The sequence below is a fragment of the Culex pipiens genome, chromosome 2, assembly GCF_016801865.2.
Source record: "Culex pipiens pallens isolate TS chromosome 2, TS_CPP_V2, whole genome shotgun sequence".
In the NCBI taxonomy this organism is placed as follows: domain Eukaryota; kingdom Metazoa; phylum Arthropoda; class Insecta; order Diptera; family Culicidae; genus Culex; species Culex pipiens.
Window position 1 is genome coordinate 31,171,050 of NC_068938.1, and position 18,667 is coordinate 31,189,716.

At 35.9% G+C, this 18,667-nt stretch overlaps 1 protein-coding gene across 11 annotated transcripts in view; it reads left to right on the forward strand.

Moving 5' to 3' along the window:
• Positions 1 to 18,667, forward strand: part of LOC120419673 (voltage-dependent L-type calcium channel subunit beta-1) — a 238,760-nt gene that overhangs the window by 84,717 nt on the left and 135,376 nt on the right. For all 11 annotated transcript variants that reach the window (XM_039582451.2, XM_039582455.2, XM_039582444.2 and 8 more), the window contains one exon: positions 17,321 to 17,356. In XM_039582451.2, the coding sequence (XP_039438385.1) occupies positions 17,321 to 17,356 (36 nt within the window). Of the gene's footprint in view, positions 1 to 17,320; positions 17,357 to 18,667 lie in introns of those variants that run through there.

The window sequence follows — 18,667 nt, forward strand, 5'->3', positions numbered from 1 at the left end:
ATTTGATGAAATATTACAGTGCTGAAATTTTGACGAATGTTTGATGAGAAATTTTTGTTTTTCTTCCATTCCAAAAACATCCGAGAGCATCAGATATGATTCTTTTGGACACCTTCCCAAAAATATCAGTCATCTTAAAGGGAATGGGGAAAACCTCGCGTGAAGAAGTGGGAACACAGGGAAAACGTCGTAATTGTGTTGCTCTTTTTACGGTGCTGTTCACAATTCATGCTGTTGTTTTTGTTTTGCGTGAAACCTGAAGAAGTTTAGAAGAAGGGAATAACGAGAAGCTCATGAAAAAAAGATGCACAAAAATGCGCTTGTTTGGGATTACTGACTAGAGTTGTTCTCTGGGCAATTTCATTATTTTCACACTGGGCCATGTTCGTGTTTCTCTTCATTGGTTTTGCTGACTGATTTAAAATTAGATTTATTGGAGTGCCATAAAAGTGTCTTTGGGTGACGCTGTTGGTACGTGTTCAAATTGGTGCTTTTATCAGGTTGCGTGTTTTTCATGCAATACAAGTTTTTTTCTAAAAAGACTCATGCCAAAAGATGCTTTAGTTACGAAATCAATGGTAGCTCGTATCTCAACTCAATCGAGCTCAAGCTGTTGCACAACATCTCGTCTTACGCACCAAGTTTGCTCTAAATTCCTCATTTTCTACGAAAAACTCTTACAAAAGTGCATGCAAATTTACAATCCATCTTATGTACACACTCACTCTCTGTATAACTAAAACGTACCCAGTGCCTCATGCTGATTGAAAGTAAAAGTTTTCATTTAAAAGCCTCACCTCGCCCGGACCGATCAATCATTGGCAAGTAAATGAAGTAAAATCGAAGCCGTTCCGTTTGCTCAATGCGTCACATTTAGTCACACTTTACTTTCAATCTTGGGCACTAACTAACTGCTGTGGGCAAGGTTGCGGGCGCGGTGGCTTGGAACTCTGTTTTTTAAGGTTTCAATTTCAATTGAAGTTCGAATATCTCAGCTGTTTGTGGAAGTGCCTGCCACACGAAACGCGCATGTGGAGAGATGTCGTGGAGTGAAATCGGTTTGGTGTTTATTATGTAAAGACAATGAATGACATCAAATAAATGTTATACCAATATTTTAATAACATTTTGTCTTTCATTTAGATTATCAAATGTTTGATAAAATTTGATTTTATTTCATTTAATAAAAGATCAATCAAAGTTTTAAGACATTTTTTCCAACTGTTTTCTATAAATGGTAAAAAATAGTTTACTAGGAAATCGAAATAGCTTTTTTTCGTGCCAAAATAAGCTTCGTAAAATAAAAAAAATATGACTTGAATTGAAAACCTTGACAGAAGGTAACGTCTTCCAACAATTGTCAAATAGGTACTCTAAAATGCATTACTTCTGGGTAACATTGATAGGATTTCAATTTATTTTTCAAGTATTATTCAAACGGTTAGACTTGTCTCAAGATTTGTAAAACATGTACTGGTGTAGGCCACACAACGTCCATGCACGTTTTTTACAAAATAGTAGTTTATGCAACAAGGTGCAAAAAGAGGATTTTTTCAGCACGAGTCGTACATTTATCCAACGAGGTTTACCGAGTTGGATAAATACGACGAATGATGAAAAAATCATGTTTTGCAACGAGTTCCATACAACGTTTTTTGAAATTCCGAAAAACACCCTTTGAACAGAATTATAGGACAAATGTTCATGCATTGAGTCAATGAATCGTTTTAATAAAAAAAAATGTTGAAAAGTATAACTTTTCCTAACATGTGCTGAAAAGTTCAACTTTTCAGCATCCATTTCAGTGCTGAAAAGTAGGACTTTTCAGCATTTGTTTTGAAAAGGGTTACCACAGAGTAACATAGAGTGAGCAGTCCGAAGATATGTCATTTTATTTTTTGGCTCCATAAGGATTGTGGAACCATAAATCAAGTGGCAGTAGTAACTCTGTCTTACTCTGTGGGGTTACTATTCGATTCTGTGATTTTTGGTAAAGAAAAGTAGGCTGTTTCGTCGTTCAAGATTGACAGGAAATGGAAGTACTTTCACAACGGAATTGCAAAAAAGTGTTTTTCAATTGCTTTAAATTGCTTTAAAAAATAGTTTCAACAAAAATTGCTATTTTAAAAACAGGGGTTACTTTGATAGTTGTTTCAAATTTCAGCTTAAAAAAGTGCACTTTGAATGTTTCATTTGAAAAATTCACAATGAATTTCAATAACTTTTTCAATTAATAACAAGTTCATTAACTTTTCAAAAATAGTTTTTTTTTATTTTAGGTAAAGTAAATAAAGTTTTAAATTAAATCAAACTCATAAGGAATTTTTTTTTTTCATAAAAATATAAAATTTTGTTGGCACCAAAACCAATTTTGTAGCATGATTCTTTAATTTTCCAAATTTACTATAAAACTTGTTCTACTGGAAATGGCTATAAATCTGAAGATATTTTTGATTTTATTTCAATAACAGTTAAAACTTGTAACTTAAAAACTAATTACATCTATTCTTAGTGTAAAATTGACCAAAAATCCGATTTGAACTCATTTTCACTACAATATGAAACGCCCCCTTTCCTATAACTATCCCCAATCTATCAGCTATTTCGAAGGTTATTTTGTAATAACTTCACACAATTAAGTGATGCTTAAACAACGAAATAAATGAAATGAAATGAACTTATTTTCTTTGAGAAAAACATGACGCTTTTAGAATATTAAAATAATGCTATTTATAAATGTTTTCCTAATTATAATTAACTAACTTTCGAAACGCATTCAAAAACTCTTCTCTTGCTAATTAAAGTTTCCTGTCAATAACAAATGACAAAACGGCCAACTTTTCATCGTCATAAATAACAGTACTGAAAAGTGTAAGTACTTACTTTTCCTGTCATTCTCGGTAGACGAAACGGCCGGGTTTCACCACCGTTATTAGGGGTGACATTGGGTATGGAAATGAGAATCGAATGTTCCTCCTGATGATGGTACCAAAACAACAGAATCAAAAATTAATACTTTTCGATACAAGGACTGGAAAGCGTGATTTTATAGCACTAAACGGATTTTCTACGGTTTTGCCTTCCTCACCTTACTGAGGAAAGGCTATAAAATCACTCGAAAAATGAACTTCTCAATTAGACCTCCTAGAACCACCTTCATGTATACCTATCGACTCAGAATCGAATTCTGAGCAAATGTCTGTGTGTGTGGTGGGATGTTGATCAAAAAATTGTCACTCGATTATCTCAAGACTGGCTAAACCGATTTTGTCCGTTTTGGCCTCATTCGATCCGTCCTGGGGTCCCATAAGCCGCTATTAAAAATTATGGAGTTTAGTTAAGTACTTTAAAAGTTATGCTAAAAAAACGATTTTAACAAAAGTTCGGAAGATTGTAAAAAGGGTGGTTTTTGTAAGAAAACCCGTCATGCTATACATTTTCAGAAAGGTATTTAAAAGACCTTTTCAACGCGTCCAAGACATTGAAGATCTGAAAACCTTATCAAAAGTTATAAGCACTTAAGTGTTATTTACGCACCTTTTGGAGGCCAGATCTCAGATATTTTGAAGAAAACGTTGTCCGGATCTCTCATGTGACCTATCGTTGGATAGGTTATCAAAAAAGCTTTCCAACGCGTCCAAGACATTGAAGATCTGACAACCCTATCAAAAGTTATAAGCACTTTAAGTGTTATTTACGCACCTTTTGGAGGCCGGTTCACAGATATTTTGATGAAAACGTTGTCCGAATCTATCATGCGACCTATCGTTGCATAGGTAATCAAAAGACCTTTCCAACGCGTCCAAAACATTGAAGATCTGACAACCCTATCAAAATTTATAAACACCTAAGTGTTATTTATGCACATTTTGGAGGCCGGATCTCATGATCATCTCATCTTATCTCATGATATTCATGCGACCTATCTTTGGATAGGTAATTAAAAGACCTTTTCAACTAGCACGAATTGGATTGAAGATCTGACTACCCTATCATAAGTTGTAACCACATAAGTGCCCTGCAATATGAAGATCTGACTACCCAATCTAGTGGTATGAATAATGAGTCAAAATTGATAAAACTCTGAAAAACACCGCCATTTTGTGTCTATTTTGGATAGCACCCTTTAAATGTGAGGAAGGCACCAACCACCTAAGGGTGGATTAAGTAACGTTTTTCTAGAACAAAGTTTTAAATTTTATTGGTTTTTCTGATAGTTTACATGATTTCGAACCTAACTGCATCATAACCTCAAAATTGACGAAATTACATATGGGACGGATCAGCTTCGAGCGGCAGTAAAATGGTTGCTGAAAAATTAAACTTTTCAGCCCTTTTATCGAAAAGCAATATTTTTCAATATTTTTTGACTCGGGAACCTCGTTGGATAAATGTAGGACTTGTGCTCACAGAAACATCTTTTTGCATCTTGTTGCACGAACAACTATTTAAACATCCATTTGAATGCATAAAAATTGAACTTTCCAGCCAAAACAGTAAAATCGTACGATTTCAAGACAATTAACTCGTCAATCAGTTTCAGATTTTTCTCACATTCATGGTCTGCTCTAAACTGATCTTCAATTAGCCGGCCCACCCATTGGGTATATAATGGTAATAATTCAATACGCTCGTTTTGTGTTTCGATCTGAAGATTAAACACATTTCAATCAAAAATTCAGAATAAACAACCGGCGTAAAAGAGGAAAACAATTTTCCCAGCATGGTACTCCTCACAGTTTCCCCAATTCTTCCGCATTGAATAATGAAGAAAAAATATGCTTTTAAATTTGAACATCGATTTCTTCGATTTTTCATTTTAATTATTTATTTATTTTTAATAATATATTAATAAAATGTTATCGAAGTATCGAAACGCAAATTAATTACCTCATTATAAAAAAGGTTTCAATCTAGCGGAAAGCTATTACCAAATTTGGTTGCCTTCCTTTTTCAAAAAGAAAAAAAAAACTGGCTTAACTTACGCTGAAGAAGATCATTCAAAACCACGTGATGATCGCTCGTGGCTGGTGGTCCCAAAAGAAATCCAAACGGTTTTGCTCGCAACTTTAACCGGTCACGGTGGCGCCAGCCTTGCCATTTTACCAATAAGCTCGAGCTACAATTGTGTGTGCCATATCATTCAATCAGTGCGCGTTGGGTGGATTGCACATCGTTTTGCCAAAAACCATGAATGGGGGCTGCTGGCAGCAGCCTCCATTAAACTATCAATTCATCATCATCGTGATCGCCACCAGTCTGTGAATGAAAAGAAGAAAAAAAATGCTGCTGCTGCACCAGGAGAAAATGAGGCGCGATAATTGGGAAATTGTGGCGCTCCAATGTGGGAAGGAAGAAAGTGGGGGCACTGTGAGAAAAAATCACGGAAATATGTTTTTTGAAATAATTGCCAACTTGAGAAATTCAAGAAATTCGAGAAATTCAAGAAATTCAAGAAATTCAAGAAATTCAAGAAATTCAAGAAATTCAAGAAATTCAAGAAATTCAAGAAATTCAAGAAATTCAAGAAATTCAAGAAATTCAAGAAATTCAAGAAATTCAAGAAATTCAAGAAATTCAAGAAATTCAAGAAATTCAAGAAATTCAAGAGATTCAAAAAATTCAAGAAAATCAAGAAATTCAAGAAATTCAAGAAATTCAAAAAATCAAGAAATTCAAAAAAATTAATAAATTCAAGAAATTCAAGAAATTCAAGAAATTCAAGAAATTTAAGAAATTTAAGAAATTCAAGAAATTCAAGAAATTCAAGAAATTTAAGAAATTCAAGAAATTCAAGAAATTCAAGAAATTCAAGAAATTCAAGAAATTCAAGAAATTCAAGAAATTCAAGAAATTCAAGAAATTCAAGAAATTCAAGAAATTCAAGAAATTCAAGAAATTCAAGAAATTCAAGAAATTCAAGAAATTCAAGAAATTCAAGTAATTCAAGAAATTCAAGAAATTCAAGAAATTCATGAAATTCAACAAATTCAAGAAATTGTAAGTGTCAAAAGGGCCATCGAGGAAAAGACAAGTCGAGCTAGAAAAAAATATCGACGGAATAAAATGTTAAACTGACAGGATTTGTGGGCAAACTTTGTTAGGAGAAAAAGGCAAGAAACAGAAAAAATCAATTGATATTGTTTAAATCTTTCCAGCACCACGTTTTTTAACAGTGTCTCACCAGCCAGTAAATTCAGTAAATCTTTGCTTCAGCAAGCAAAAACCAAAATCAGATCCCGTAAAGTACTTCCCGTCCAGTCCAGTCCAAACCAATTAAGATTCTGTAAACAATTTGGTAATTGCGCCATTGAAAACACGTCCAAATTTATCTTTTATTCCATTGTTTCCCCATCCTTCAACGCTGCTTGATAGCTTCTTCCTCCCGGCCCAATCGATTATGTGTTCTTTATTCATATGTTTTTCACAATTTATGCTCAACACTTCCACCCACTTCGCTTCCCCACCCACCTTTTCATGCCGTTGGGCATGTTTATTTAAGAAAGTACGCTGGCTGGGACTTGCTTGCTTGCGTGAGGGAAGAGGTGAAAAATGAGGAAGGAAAATAACGTAGGCAAATTTCCCTCACCCCCACTCACCCCCTCACTCCAGCGAGAATCAGATCCCCGGTTTTGGAGAAGAAAATTGAAAATTATAGGTAACACAAATCGAAGTAAAATAGAAAATAATTTGATTAATCAAGCCACTTATCCGGCTGTGTATCATAAACGTGTAAAATAGAGGGCGCCTGGTGGAATTGGTTTGCTTGGATGCTTGGTCGATAATCGCACAAGGAAGTGATCGATTGACCTCAGAGGTTGCTCACCTGTGAACCCTACGCCGAGAGGCCTTCAAACTGGCAAATCACGTCAAAAATTCCTTCAACTGACACTAACATCTCTCCGTACGTGAGGTTTGACGGCTAAGCATGATTAAGTACTTCCAAGTGCCAAATGCCAAACGTGCTTTTACCCATGTACGCCACAGAGAGCTTGGAGCGAAATCCTCAGTCATTCCTAAAATTGTTGCCCGATCAATAGACTTAATCAGTAAAATGTAATGTTTCTTTTTGTTTCCTCCTCTCGCGTACGTGAACATTTGCCAGGAAGACGAACAACACACAAACATTCCAACCGATTCGGCGAACCATTTGACCTAAATTTAACGAGCCAATCCAGCCACCCCACAGCTTCCAAACCCTTAGGGGTCGAGGCTCGATCCCAACTGTGTGAGCCAGTAGTTGCGACGACGACGATGATTAGCTGAAATAGTAATACCGACCTCCTCCTTCTTCTCCTCCTCGCAGCTATTTGTTTACTCTTTGACCCGGCCACACAAATCCACCCGGGGGTTTTCCCCGCCGAGGTTTGGACCCGTAAATGAAAAATATGATGGATGGACTGGGCTGGACCAAAGGTTAGCGAATCCAGAAGTTGGTGAAATTTTAAGCGCACCCTGTTTTGAGTTTGATACAATCTGTTAAAATCAAATGGATTGTTTTATTTACAGTCATTTTAAGAACAGTGGAAAAATATCAAACTATTTACTATTCCTGTCATTCTCAAAATTCATTGCGAAAAGTAACAGTACTTTAACAAGTTGCAAAAAGAAGATTTTCTCAGCACGAGTCGTACATCTACCCATCGAGGTTTTACGAGTTGGATAAATACGACGAGTGCTGAATAAATCAAGTTTTGTAACGAGTTGTTTACAACGTTATTTGCAATTCCGAAAAACGCTTCTTGAATGGAATTTCATGTCAAACATCCTTGTGTTTAGTAAATTCACCGGTCAAAACAAAAAAAAATAAAAAATGTTACTTTTCGATACAAGTGCTGAAAAGTTTAACTTTTCAGCACCCATTTCAGTGTTGAAAAGTAGAACTTTTCAGCACTGGTATTAAAAGGTATTAATTATCCATTCTGTTATTTTTGGTAGGGAAAAGTAGGCCGTTTCGTTTCTCCAGAAGGACAAGAAAAGTTGACAGTTTCACAGCGGAATTGCAAACAGTACTACAGTCAAACCTCTTTTCACGCGATTTTTTTTTTCTCGCGTAAAAAAAATCGCGTAAAAAAAGTTCGCGCTATTTTGAATTTTTCGCGTAAAAAGAGTTCGCGCTATTTTGAATTGCACGCGTAAAAAGAGTTTTCAGTATTTTTTAGTTTTATAAAGTATTATATTTTTTTAATAATAATAATGTAATTCCAGGTTATTCAAAATAGCTTCAGTGACCTACGCTGTTCTACAGCAGGTTGGGATGTTCTGGGTTATCCAAGAACTTCAGGAAGTAATGAACTGATTATCTACCTGTTCAACAAGGGTCTGTACCAGTGTATCCACCATCGTAATAATTGCAGGTAGCTTCCGTGACCTACGATGGTTGCCTTGTGATCAGTTAGAATGTACTAGGTCATCCAAGAACTCCCGGAAGTTATGGCCTGGATATCTACCTGATCAACGGGGGTCTATATGACTATATTATCCATCGGTTCAGCTTCAGGTAGATTCCGTGGACCACGATGGACATTCTGTGGCATGTTGGATTGTTTTGGGTCATCCAGAAACGCCCGGAAGTCATGGCCTGGATATCTACCTGTTCAACGGGGGTCTGTATGCCCATATTAACCAGCGGTATAGCTTCAGGTAGCTTCAGTGGACCACGGTGGAGGTTTTACGAGGTCGCGTAAAAAGAGGTTTGACTGTATATAGCATCCATTTCAGTGCTAAAAAGTTCAACTTTTTTTTAATTTTTTTTTTCGAAAAGTAATAGCTTCTAATACTGTTTTATAGTTTGACACCTATCTTGACAATGCTAGTTTTGATTTATTTTAAGAATTTCATGTTAGTTTTCTAAATTACGATAACAATCTTCAATTTTGTTACAAATAGAAAAAGGCATTATCTCCCCTTTCTTTTCTGTTTGAACCATTGAAAATGTTCAGTACTTATGTTCAAACACAGCACATCTTCTCACTCTCCATGGCAACCAAAACCATAAAAGTTTAATAAAACCTCACTTTCGGGAAGTAAGCTGACAAGCCACTGCTATAAAAATAGCACCAACCAATTTCGAAGTACAAAAAAAAAAGATCCCACGAATCCCACCGCTCAAATTATAGGATCGGTCATACCTTCGATTATTATGAGTTTTATTCCTCCATTTAAAAAATGTGTACCCAAAGCCTTTCAAACCGAGCAGCGGTGCCCGGGGGTCATCGATGACGAGTCCCAGGAATTGAGCAACCAAGCGGCCTGACTCGATTTGACTCCTAATTTCCTCCTCAACTTCTCCGGTCGATCCTGCTGACCAAACAGCAGTCGAAACCTCATCACGGTGTTTGGAACAAGGACCCCGAGAGAAGTTAATCCACATAAAATCTACCTGAGCGCAATGTTACCTCGACTTTTGTGTTCGCTGCTCTGTTCATTTGGTCAAACAAGTTTCATTTTTTTTACTTCTTTCTTTCAAGGCATGGTAAAGGCTGTTAGGGAATTACTGACGCTCGGGGTCTCGTTGCATTTCGGAATTGAACTGGACCATTAGACCGAGAACAAGCAGTCCCGAGAAGAAGACCTGAGAAGTGGGAATTGGATTGGAACGAAGCGGAACGCGCTGAAAAGGATCGACCGAAATTGAATTAGAGGACGAATGAAGCGACAAGTTGTAAATTGCAGTGTGGGATTACCGAGGAGGTTTTTAGTCTTTTTTGCTGCATTTTTCGGTCGTGCTCATTCGTTGTTGTTTTCTGAGAATTGTGCAATGTTGCAATGAGCCCTGAGGTGACTTGAACAAATGGGTTTGGGATGGGATAGAAGTTGTTGCTGGGGAAATAATTGAAGCTATAAATTATGAGTGCACTAATATATTAAGCTATGCTAAAAAGTGCTGAAAACTTTGAACAACGTGTTTCATTACTTGATTTAGAGCAATCAATGGGTCTTTTTTATGCTATGTATTTTCAAACAATAAATTGTCGAATTTATGGAACAAGCAAGCAAGCAATGAATACGAATTCATTGAGTTAATGTTAGATATTTTATTTGATTTTTGCTTATAGTTACATAAATAGTGTGAAGGTTAGGAGCCGATACGAAAAACCAAATGGCTGATAAACCATTTAAATGGGAATTTCCTGAAACGCCTTTTTAACAGACTATGAGACATTTATGCCATCATAAAAAATAAAACATCTTTTGAATTTATCTGTACCGTAAACCTGGGTAACATTTATAGGATTCAAGTTTATTTTTCAAATATTTTAAAAAATTATAATATTGAATCATGAGCTGAGGTAGGCCACAAAATTTCGATGTACGTTTTTTTTTGCAAAAGAAAATCAATTGGAAATTTCAAAACTAGTTTATTGTTTCTAACTTATTTGAGCTAAAAGGGAGGCAAAATTAACTGAATTCGACAAAAAGTCAAAATTACAATGTACTGTTTGTTTAACCAAGTTAATTAACATAAAAAATGTATATAAATTTAGGTTTAGGTTGATCAAACATCATTAGACTTAATTTTTTCATAAGAATATACATTTTTATTGCCAATAATTTCAATTTTGTAGCATGATTCTGAATTTTCCAAATTTACCATGAAACTTGTTTTACTAAAATTGCCCATAAATATGAAGATATTTCCAAATGGTGGTTCAATAACATTTGAAACTTGTAACATAGAAACGAATTGTCCAAAGAATCCGATAATGTTATCCGTTTTCCGATACGAACTCATTTTCATTGAGAAAGAATTACCTGAAAAAATCCCATGCAGAAACACCTCTTTCATATTTTTTTTTTCAGAAAAATAAATTACAGGACACAGAACTTAAATACTTAAATGTAAAAAAAATCCAACTGTGTCTTATTTAAATCTGTTGATATATCAGCTGAGCTACATTTAAAACTTTCGTAAAAATTGCAAAAGAACAGATTTGAAGGATTTTAAAATTTTTTTTTTTCGAATTGTCAAAGAGCAAGTTTTAAGTCAAATTTTCATGGTTTTATCAATAAATCGTTTAAATACAAAAATGTTGAAAAGTTCAACTTTTCAGCACTCATTACAGTGCTTAAAAGTAGAACTTTTCAGCATTTATTTTGAAAAGTGTTGCTATACGATTGTGTTATTTTTGGTACTGAAAAGTAGGCTATTTCGTCGTTCAAGAATAACAGGAAAAGTAAGTAGTTTCACGACGGAATTGGAAAAAAGTACTTTTCGATACTGTGATTTTTTTGAGGATGAACTGTAGGTTGTTTTGTCAATCTAATCACGGTGGGTAAGAAGGGGATTATTATGCAACTTGCATGCACCTCGGAAATTCCTTCTGGAGGTTGTTGGGGGGACTATTCTGAGTCAGAAAAATCGATTCCCAAAATATTCTGTCGGTGAAAACTGATTTTATCTCGATTTGAAGTTAAAAAACCTAAAATATCACCTAAAACCTCAAAAATATGCCTAAAATCTCGGTCTAACTCTGAACAAAGATGTAAATTTTCATCAAGAAATCAATTCTTAGGTCCCAAAATATATTCCTGACATAGTACACCTTAAATCGATCCATTACTTGAGTCCCAGCGTCATCAAGAGGTGTAAAATAGAGTTATTTAAAAAAAATATTTTCAATTTGCTCTGGTAAATAAACTGTTATGTCTGAATTCAAAAACTAATGTTGTAGCATTGTTGCAAACAAAATGAAGAACAATTTTGCAGAAAAAAGTATGACATTTTATCCATTTTCGGTAAAGTTATGTCTATTTTAGTGGGAAAATTGCTACCAATTTTCAAAATTCTTCGATATTTAACTCATTCCTGCAAACAGCTACTATGATCATACTCAGCAGGATGTAACAAAAGTTACGTTTTGGCGGTCATTCAGGTACTGGTTACGGTGGGCATACTGAGCTCAATTCCCAAATATGAGCATGATTGAACTTAACAGGAGCTGGCGCTTTGCATTTGAATTTTAAATGAGATTTAACCCGTGAAAACTTTTTTTTCAAAAATGTAGATTTTTTAGTCACTTTGGCCACTGAAGCGTTTATTTTCAACATCATTGGCGTGTAGGACAGATCCTTGTTCATGTTTTGGTATACACAACATTGAAGTTTTGAGCAATAAGAAATGGCTCGACGCCTATCTTTTCTGCTGAGATGTTTTTTTCGAAAAATTTCAAAACTTTGAAGGCCTGTACAGAGCTTCAGCCCATTTAACTCAATCCGAATTCTGAAACGGAATCTAATTAGAATCGTATGCAAATTCCGTTTCAAACGCAACAACCGGTTCCGTGTTCGAACCGGTTGTTGCGTTTGAAACGGAATTTGTGTACGATTCTAATTAGATTCCGTTTCAGAATTCGGATTGATGTGACTGGGAGAGAGCTTCAATTCAATGTTATATATACCAAAACATGCGCAAAAATCTGGCCTACACGCCAAAGATGTTGAAAATAAGCGCTTAAGTGACTAAAAAATCTTCATTTTTCTAAAAAATGCTGTTTACGAGTTATTCCCATTTAAAATTCAAATGAAAAGCGCCAGCTCCTGTTAAGTTCAATCATGCTCATATTTGGGAATTGAGCTCAGTATGCCCACCGTAACCAGTACCTGAATGACCGCCAAAACGTAACTTTTGTTACATCCTACTGAGTATGATCGTAGTAGCTGTTTATAACAGTAGTGAGTTAAATATCGAAGAATTTTGAAAATTGGCAGAAATTTTCCCACTAAAATTGAGATAACTTTACTGAAAATGGATAAAATGTCATACTTTTTTCTGCAAAATTGTTCTTCATTTTGTTTGAAACAATCCTACAACATTAGTTTTTGAATTCAGACTTGACAATTTATTTACCAGAGCAAATTGAAAATATTTTTTTTAAATAACTCTTTTTTATACCTCTTGATGACGCTGGGACTCAAGTAGTGGATCGATTTAAGGTGTGCTATGTCAGGAATATATTTTGGGATCTAAGAATTGATATCTTGATGAAAATGTACATCTTTATCCAGAGTTAGACCGAGATTTTAGACGTATTTTTGAGGTTTTAGGTGATATACTAGGTTTTTTAATTTCAAATCGAGATAAAATCAGTTTTCACCGACAGAATATTTTGGGAATCGATTTTTCTGACTCAGAATAGTCCCCCCAACAACCTCCAGAAGGAATTTCCGAGGTGCATGCAAGTTGCATAATAATCCCCTTCTTACCCACCGTGTCTAATACAACAAAAGTACTTTCACAACGAATTTGCAAAAAAAGTGAAGTCCAGCCATTGTTTTCAGATCGTATCTACTAGTTTTTATTGTTTCACAATTTCCACCCTTTTCCTTCAAATTATCTTGTTCTCCTTGTCACCAGAAGCCGCATCAATCTATGAACAACAACCAGACAACATACACCTACATTACGCAAATAAAACCAAGTCGAAACACATGAAACAAGACCAGCGCACACCGTCCGATGAATCATTAACTTCAAGACAGCTGCTGCAAGCACAACAATCCCGCACTACCGCACGCTCATGAATCACTCGTTATCTTATAATTATCCACCCCGAAACCAGCCATAAAGTAACAACTATCCTATGAAGACAAAAAAAAGTGGAGGCCCCCGAAAACAAATTTGAAATAAATTTAATTACCTTTTTTGTGTTGCTGCTGGTGCTGCTGCGTCTTAGGTATTAGCTTAGGGTACACACACCTTCGACTTTTTCGAGCAGCGAGAGAAACGACATAAAACAAGTCGAACAACTAAACTCATACCTTACCTGATTTACACCCGTCCGAGAAGGAGTAAAAAAAAACGAGCACCAAAACCAAATCATAAAGGCAGAAACATAAAGAGCAGAATTACTGCTGACCAGAAGACCTACCGCGCGAATGCCTCAAGTCTGTGGCAGCGGTAAATTGTATGACGGCTAAATGAATTCATTGTAGCCAACTGCACGAGCCACGAAATGTGAGCAGCTACACCGCGCAAGTACCCACTAATTTGAATAATAAAATTTCGGAGGCAACCCCAAGCTCCCCCCGTTGACCATTAACCCACCAAATGGGTTAGGAGAGACAATGTCGGTGGGTCTTAAAATGCTCTGCCTAAGTGAGATAAACTATTATCAAGCGGGGTCTAATTTGCACCCCCCGAGAGATGACCTCCGAGCGGTCAGTTCTGCGGTCAATTCTGCTCTTCAGGGTGTGATTTAAGTGTACCTCTGCAACGACTTTTGCGTTGAGGCATCACCGTGTGAGAATTTTCGGAACTTCACTTGTATGGAGTGCTTATCTTTAATGGGATCTCCGAGCTGGATTATTGTTTGAAGCTTAGTTGCAAAATAGGGATATTGCGTTTTTATGCAAATATAGATAAGGTAATAAAAAAATGTAAGTTTAATTGTTTCTACTGTGTTGACCTGTTTAAAAAAATGGCTATACTGGTATCAAGTATGAAGCAATCAAATTTAGTATTGAAATAATTATATAAAAAAAAATTATTGGCCCTGTAACAACATATTATTGATCATTTATTTTTAATTCACAGATCTGCATGCAAACGAAAACCTTGAAATAATTGCATTTTTTGAAATCATAAAAAAAAACATATAGTTTCGGCCAGAAAATTCTGTACATTCTGATATTTGTGTTAAAACAAAAAATGTAGTTTATGCAGCAAGTTAGGACCATTTGAGAACTGAGTTCGATTTGCGATGCCTTTTCGTCAGGTCGCAAAATTTGTCGCGTCCGTCGCAGTGTGTTTTTCGTTTTTTCTTTCGCGTGCGTGTGAAGGTGCGGCTGGCTTTGGCTGTCCCGATGACAGCTAGCCAGTTCGATTTGCGAACCTTTTCGTCGGGTCGCAAATTTTTTCGCGTCCGTTGTCGGTGTGCAACAATAACAAAACCCTATCATACCATTTCAGCTCGATAAACATTGTAACTCGTCGTTCGCAACGTTAATCAGTACCTCACTAAACATCAATCATTTAAAACTCGTACAATCATCTCAAGTTAAAAATTGCACTGTTCAATCCTTCATTCATTAATTTCAAATGATTTTGGTTCTATCTTTCCACAGCCAGCTGTCTAAGACTAAACCATTTCATCTAAAATTTAACAACAGATAAACGGGAAATGTCTCATCCGCAGCATCCGATTGCTTGCCTTGAGAATAATACATAATACCTTTCAACAAACATTTTGATTTTGGGTCGCATCATCATCTTCTGTGGTGAATCCTGACCAAATACCCTACCCTACTAACAAATTTTCAGGTTCCTGGCGCTCGTGGGGTGTAAGCACAGAGTAAATCAGCTGCCCTAGTAGCAACCTGCGCTAACTAACATTCCCGTCCCTTAAAATCGAGATCTACAAACTGACATGGCGGGCGCCGCTGGTGGCCAATGACTGTTACCTATTCGCAACTGATCTAGTTTTGGCAATCATGGTGTTTTATCTTTTCAGCGCATTCATACATGCTGTTGATAAGGGAAACACCACTAGATCGTCGAAGCCTATAATCAGTAGTGCTGAAAGAATATTATGGTTCTGTTCAGCAACGGAGGGGCAACCATGGGTGATCTCTCATGCTCATGCTCATGCTCATGCTCAAGTTAGGACCATTTGAGAACTAACCCGAGATTTGAACCTTGCTTTTTTAAGGTGAAGTAGTTGATCATTTTCGAAGATAATTGAATATCACTCTAAAATACTCTGCATTGAATTCAATTTAAAGAATTTCTCCACCAAAATGAATCAGCATGTGCCGGTTGTTGCCTTCTTGAAGTCAATGAAAATAAAATTTGGTCTAAATCAAATGTGTTCCAAAGTGTCTATAATTTTGTAATATAATCATTGACGTCCCATTTGGCAATCATTGATTAATGACGATTTCCATAACTAATCAAGGAATGGGATAATCGTTACCAAAAAGTATCAGAATGTGAAGTTCACTATTCTAAACAGAATAGGAGGAATTTTGTCGAAATATTGTCAGGGAAGCGAAATTTATATCATCGAACGAAAACTCATGGCAATGATGGAAGTCTTCACGTTAAATTAATTAATTATGTTGATGCGTGCTTACAAAACATTTAAAAAAATTGAATTAATACTTCATCAAATTACCTCAGTAATGCTTTCCCAAAACTACTTAACTTGAAAAGCCAGCTGTAACCTACCGCCAATAATTTCCGACAACCATGTCACGAATTGATGTTTCCCTCATCAAGCTCTTATCTTTCAACCCCACGCTCAATCTCGGGAAGAACAATTCACCAGCGAAAAAGCCATGAATCCTGCCAAACATCAACTAAAGCAAGCAATTCGAAGGCGTTGATCCTTTTCTACTTCTGTTATTGTTCTTCGAAAAAAAGGAATTGCAGAGCGTGTTAAAATTTTCAAAAAGGCCATCGCGTTGATTTCTGATATCTTAAGGCTCTTTTTTTCGAGGTGAAAAGAAGTCGTTCATTCCTGTTGAAATATTTAGATGGAATATTTGCTGCTCGACTCAACTAAACTTTTTCCCAAACTAAAAAAAAGCGAAAAAAAAGAAACGAGATTTAATCCACCCTCTCTCCCTTCGGCTTCGGTCATGGGCCGGTGTTGTTTAGATGCCGAGATATGATCCTTTCTTGTTCGCCTTTCAGAGGAATACGAGGAAAAAATATTTATCAGCCACAGCCCGATATATGAAGCAATCTAAATTCAATTTCAATTTCAAACCTCCTTTCAATTTCTCTTGCCCCCGCGCCAGCGTCATCTTGTCGGCCCCTTAAGGTGGCGGGAGTTTTCCTAGTGTTCTTACTTTCTTTTCGGTTTTCACCTCGCCTTTATTATTTTCAATCGAACCCGGTCCCGGCTTTTCATTTGTTTTTGCAAAAGGACTTTCGCTCGCTTGAACTGTGAAAGCAATTTTTGCTCATTCAGTTTACTTGAAATAATTTTTACTCTTTTAATTTCTTTTTCATTCTTGTAATCCAAATTTAAACTAGGATAAATTTTGTGTTTTTGATGTTGACAAATAATTTGACCGCAAAAAAAAAAAACGATTTTCCCATAGTGCCAGTATTCACCCGAGTATCAAGTATTTATTATTAATTCCGCAAGGAGCACTTTCGATATCGTTGCACATACCGTAGCCAGCGAATTGGGGGCAAATTGATTGGAAAACAGTCTGGAGATATTCTCTCCTGCTTGATGGTGGGAAATGGTAAACGAAAAGGTTAATCAAAAAGTAAACAAAACGTATACTCCAAATTGAAGCCCACGCCGAGTTTCTCACTCGCAATTACTAACAATTATTTTCTCATTTTTTTCTTCTATCTTTCCAGGAATCGTCACCAACTCTAACTCTAATCTCATCAAAAGTAAGTTCAAATCGTTGCGGCGATTGTTTTTGACAACAAAAAAAAAACATCGACTCTCATGACCAACATTCCAAATTACAGTCATTACCCAAAAATTTAATTCAGCTTCGCGCAACAAAGAAATCGCTTGGTTTTGAACAGTCCAACTTTGGGGGGAAATCTGTTACTAATTACACGTAAACTATCTTTAGAAATGTTTTTTTTTTCATGAACGTTGTAATTTTAGTTGCGTTACTTTGAGACGCATCGACTCGCTTTCTAATATTCCTTTTAAATATTAAAAAAACTGGAATTTGTTTAATCATGAGTTATATTTTTATTTATTTATTCTACACAGAAAAAAAATCATGATAATATTACATCTGGAAAGGGGTACAACTTTTATGTCAGAAAAAATGTGTAATTTTACCACTTTTCTTTTGTAATGTCGCTTTTTCTAAATTGAGGTAAAATTACATCATAGAAGAGGTAATGTTCAACCTTCCAAAATTACACCTTCCAAATTTACACAATTTTTTACTGTGTATAATCAGTGTTTACTTTCTAGACGAAACAAGCTCGCAGCATACGCGACTCGTCGTGGACTCACTTCCAAAATAATTTAAATTTAGAATTTTAAGTGGGTGTCTTTTTTTATAATGCAAGAGCATGATTCCATTGGTGGGCGCGATGATACTCCTCCCACTATGAGGGGGTTTGTCTGTGGAGAGCAAGATCATCAAATGTATGTGCGTGCGTGTATAAAGTGGAATTAAAAGCGAGCAGTTGAAATTAAATGCTGCTGAATCGCTGGCAAATAAAGGTTTTGCTTGTTTGTTTGGGATGCGATGATCGCAAAAGTGTCTCATGAATCACTTGAACGTTTTTCAAACAAAATTATATATCTTTGAGTTGTTCAGATACATTTCCAATATTGAAAAGCTGTTAAAACAGAGATTAGCACAAAAGCAGTATTTTAAAGGTGATTATTAATTACTTGTTAAGCCAAACATGAAAACAAAAATGTTTTTTTTGCGTTCTGTTTAGGAAATAAAAATTTGACCCATGATTTATATACAAACAATAAACAAAATGTCTAACGTCATGATTCGAATTCCTGGACGCTTCGAAACCCGGACACTTCATCGCGTTTTATCAATTATGTGGATATTAGTTCGCATAATTATTGTCTAAACTGTGCTAATTGATGAATTCTAACATCAACTTTCATTTTGAATACAGTCATACCTCGGTTTTGCACGCCTCGGTTTTGCACTGCCCCGGTTTTGCACCGTTCAGCTGCCTCGGTTAAGCACGGCCCAGTGCTTAACT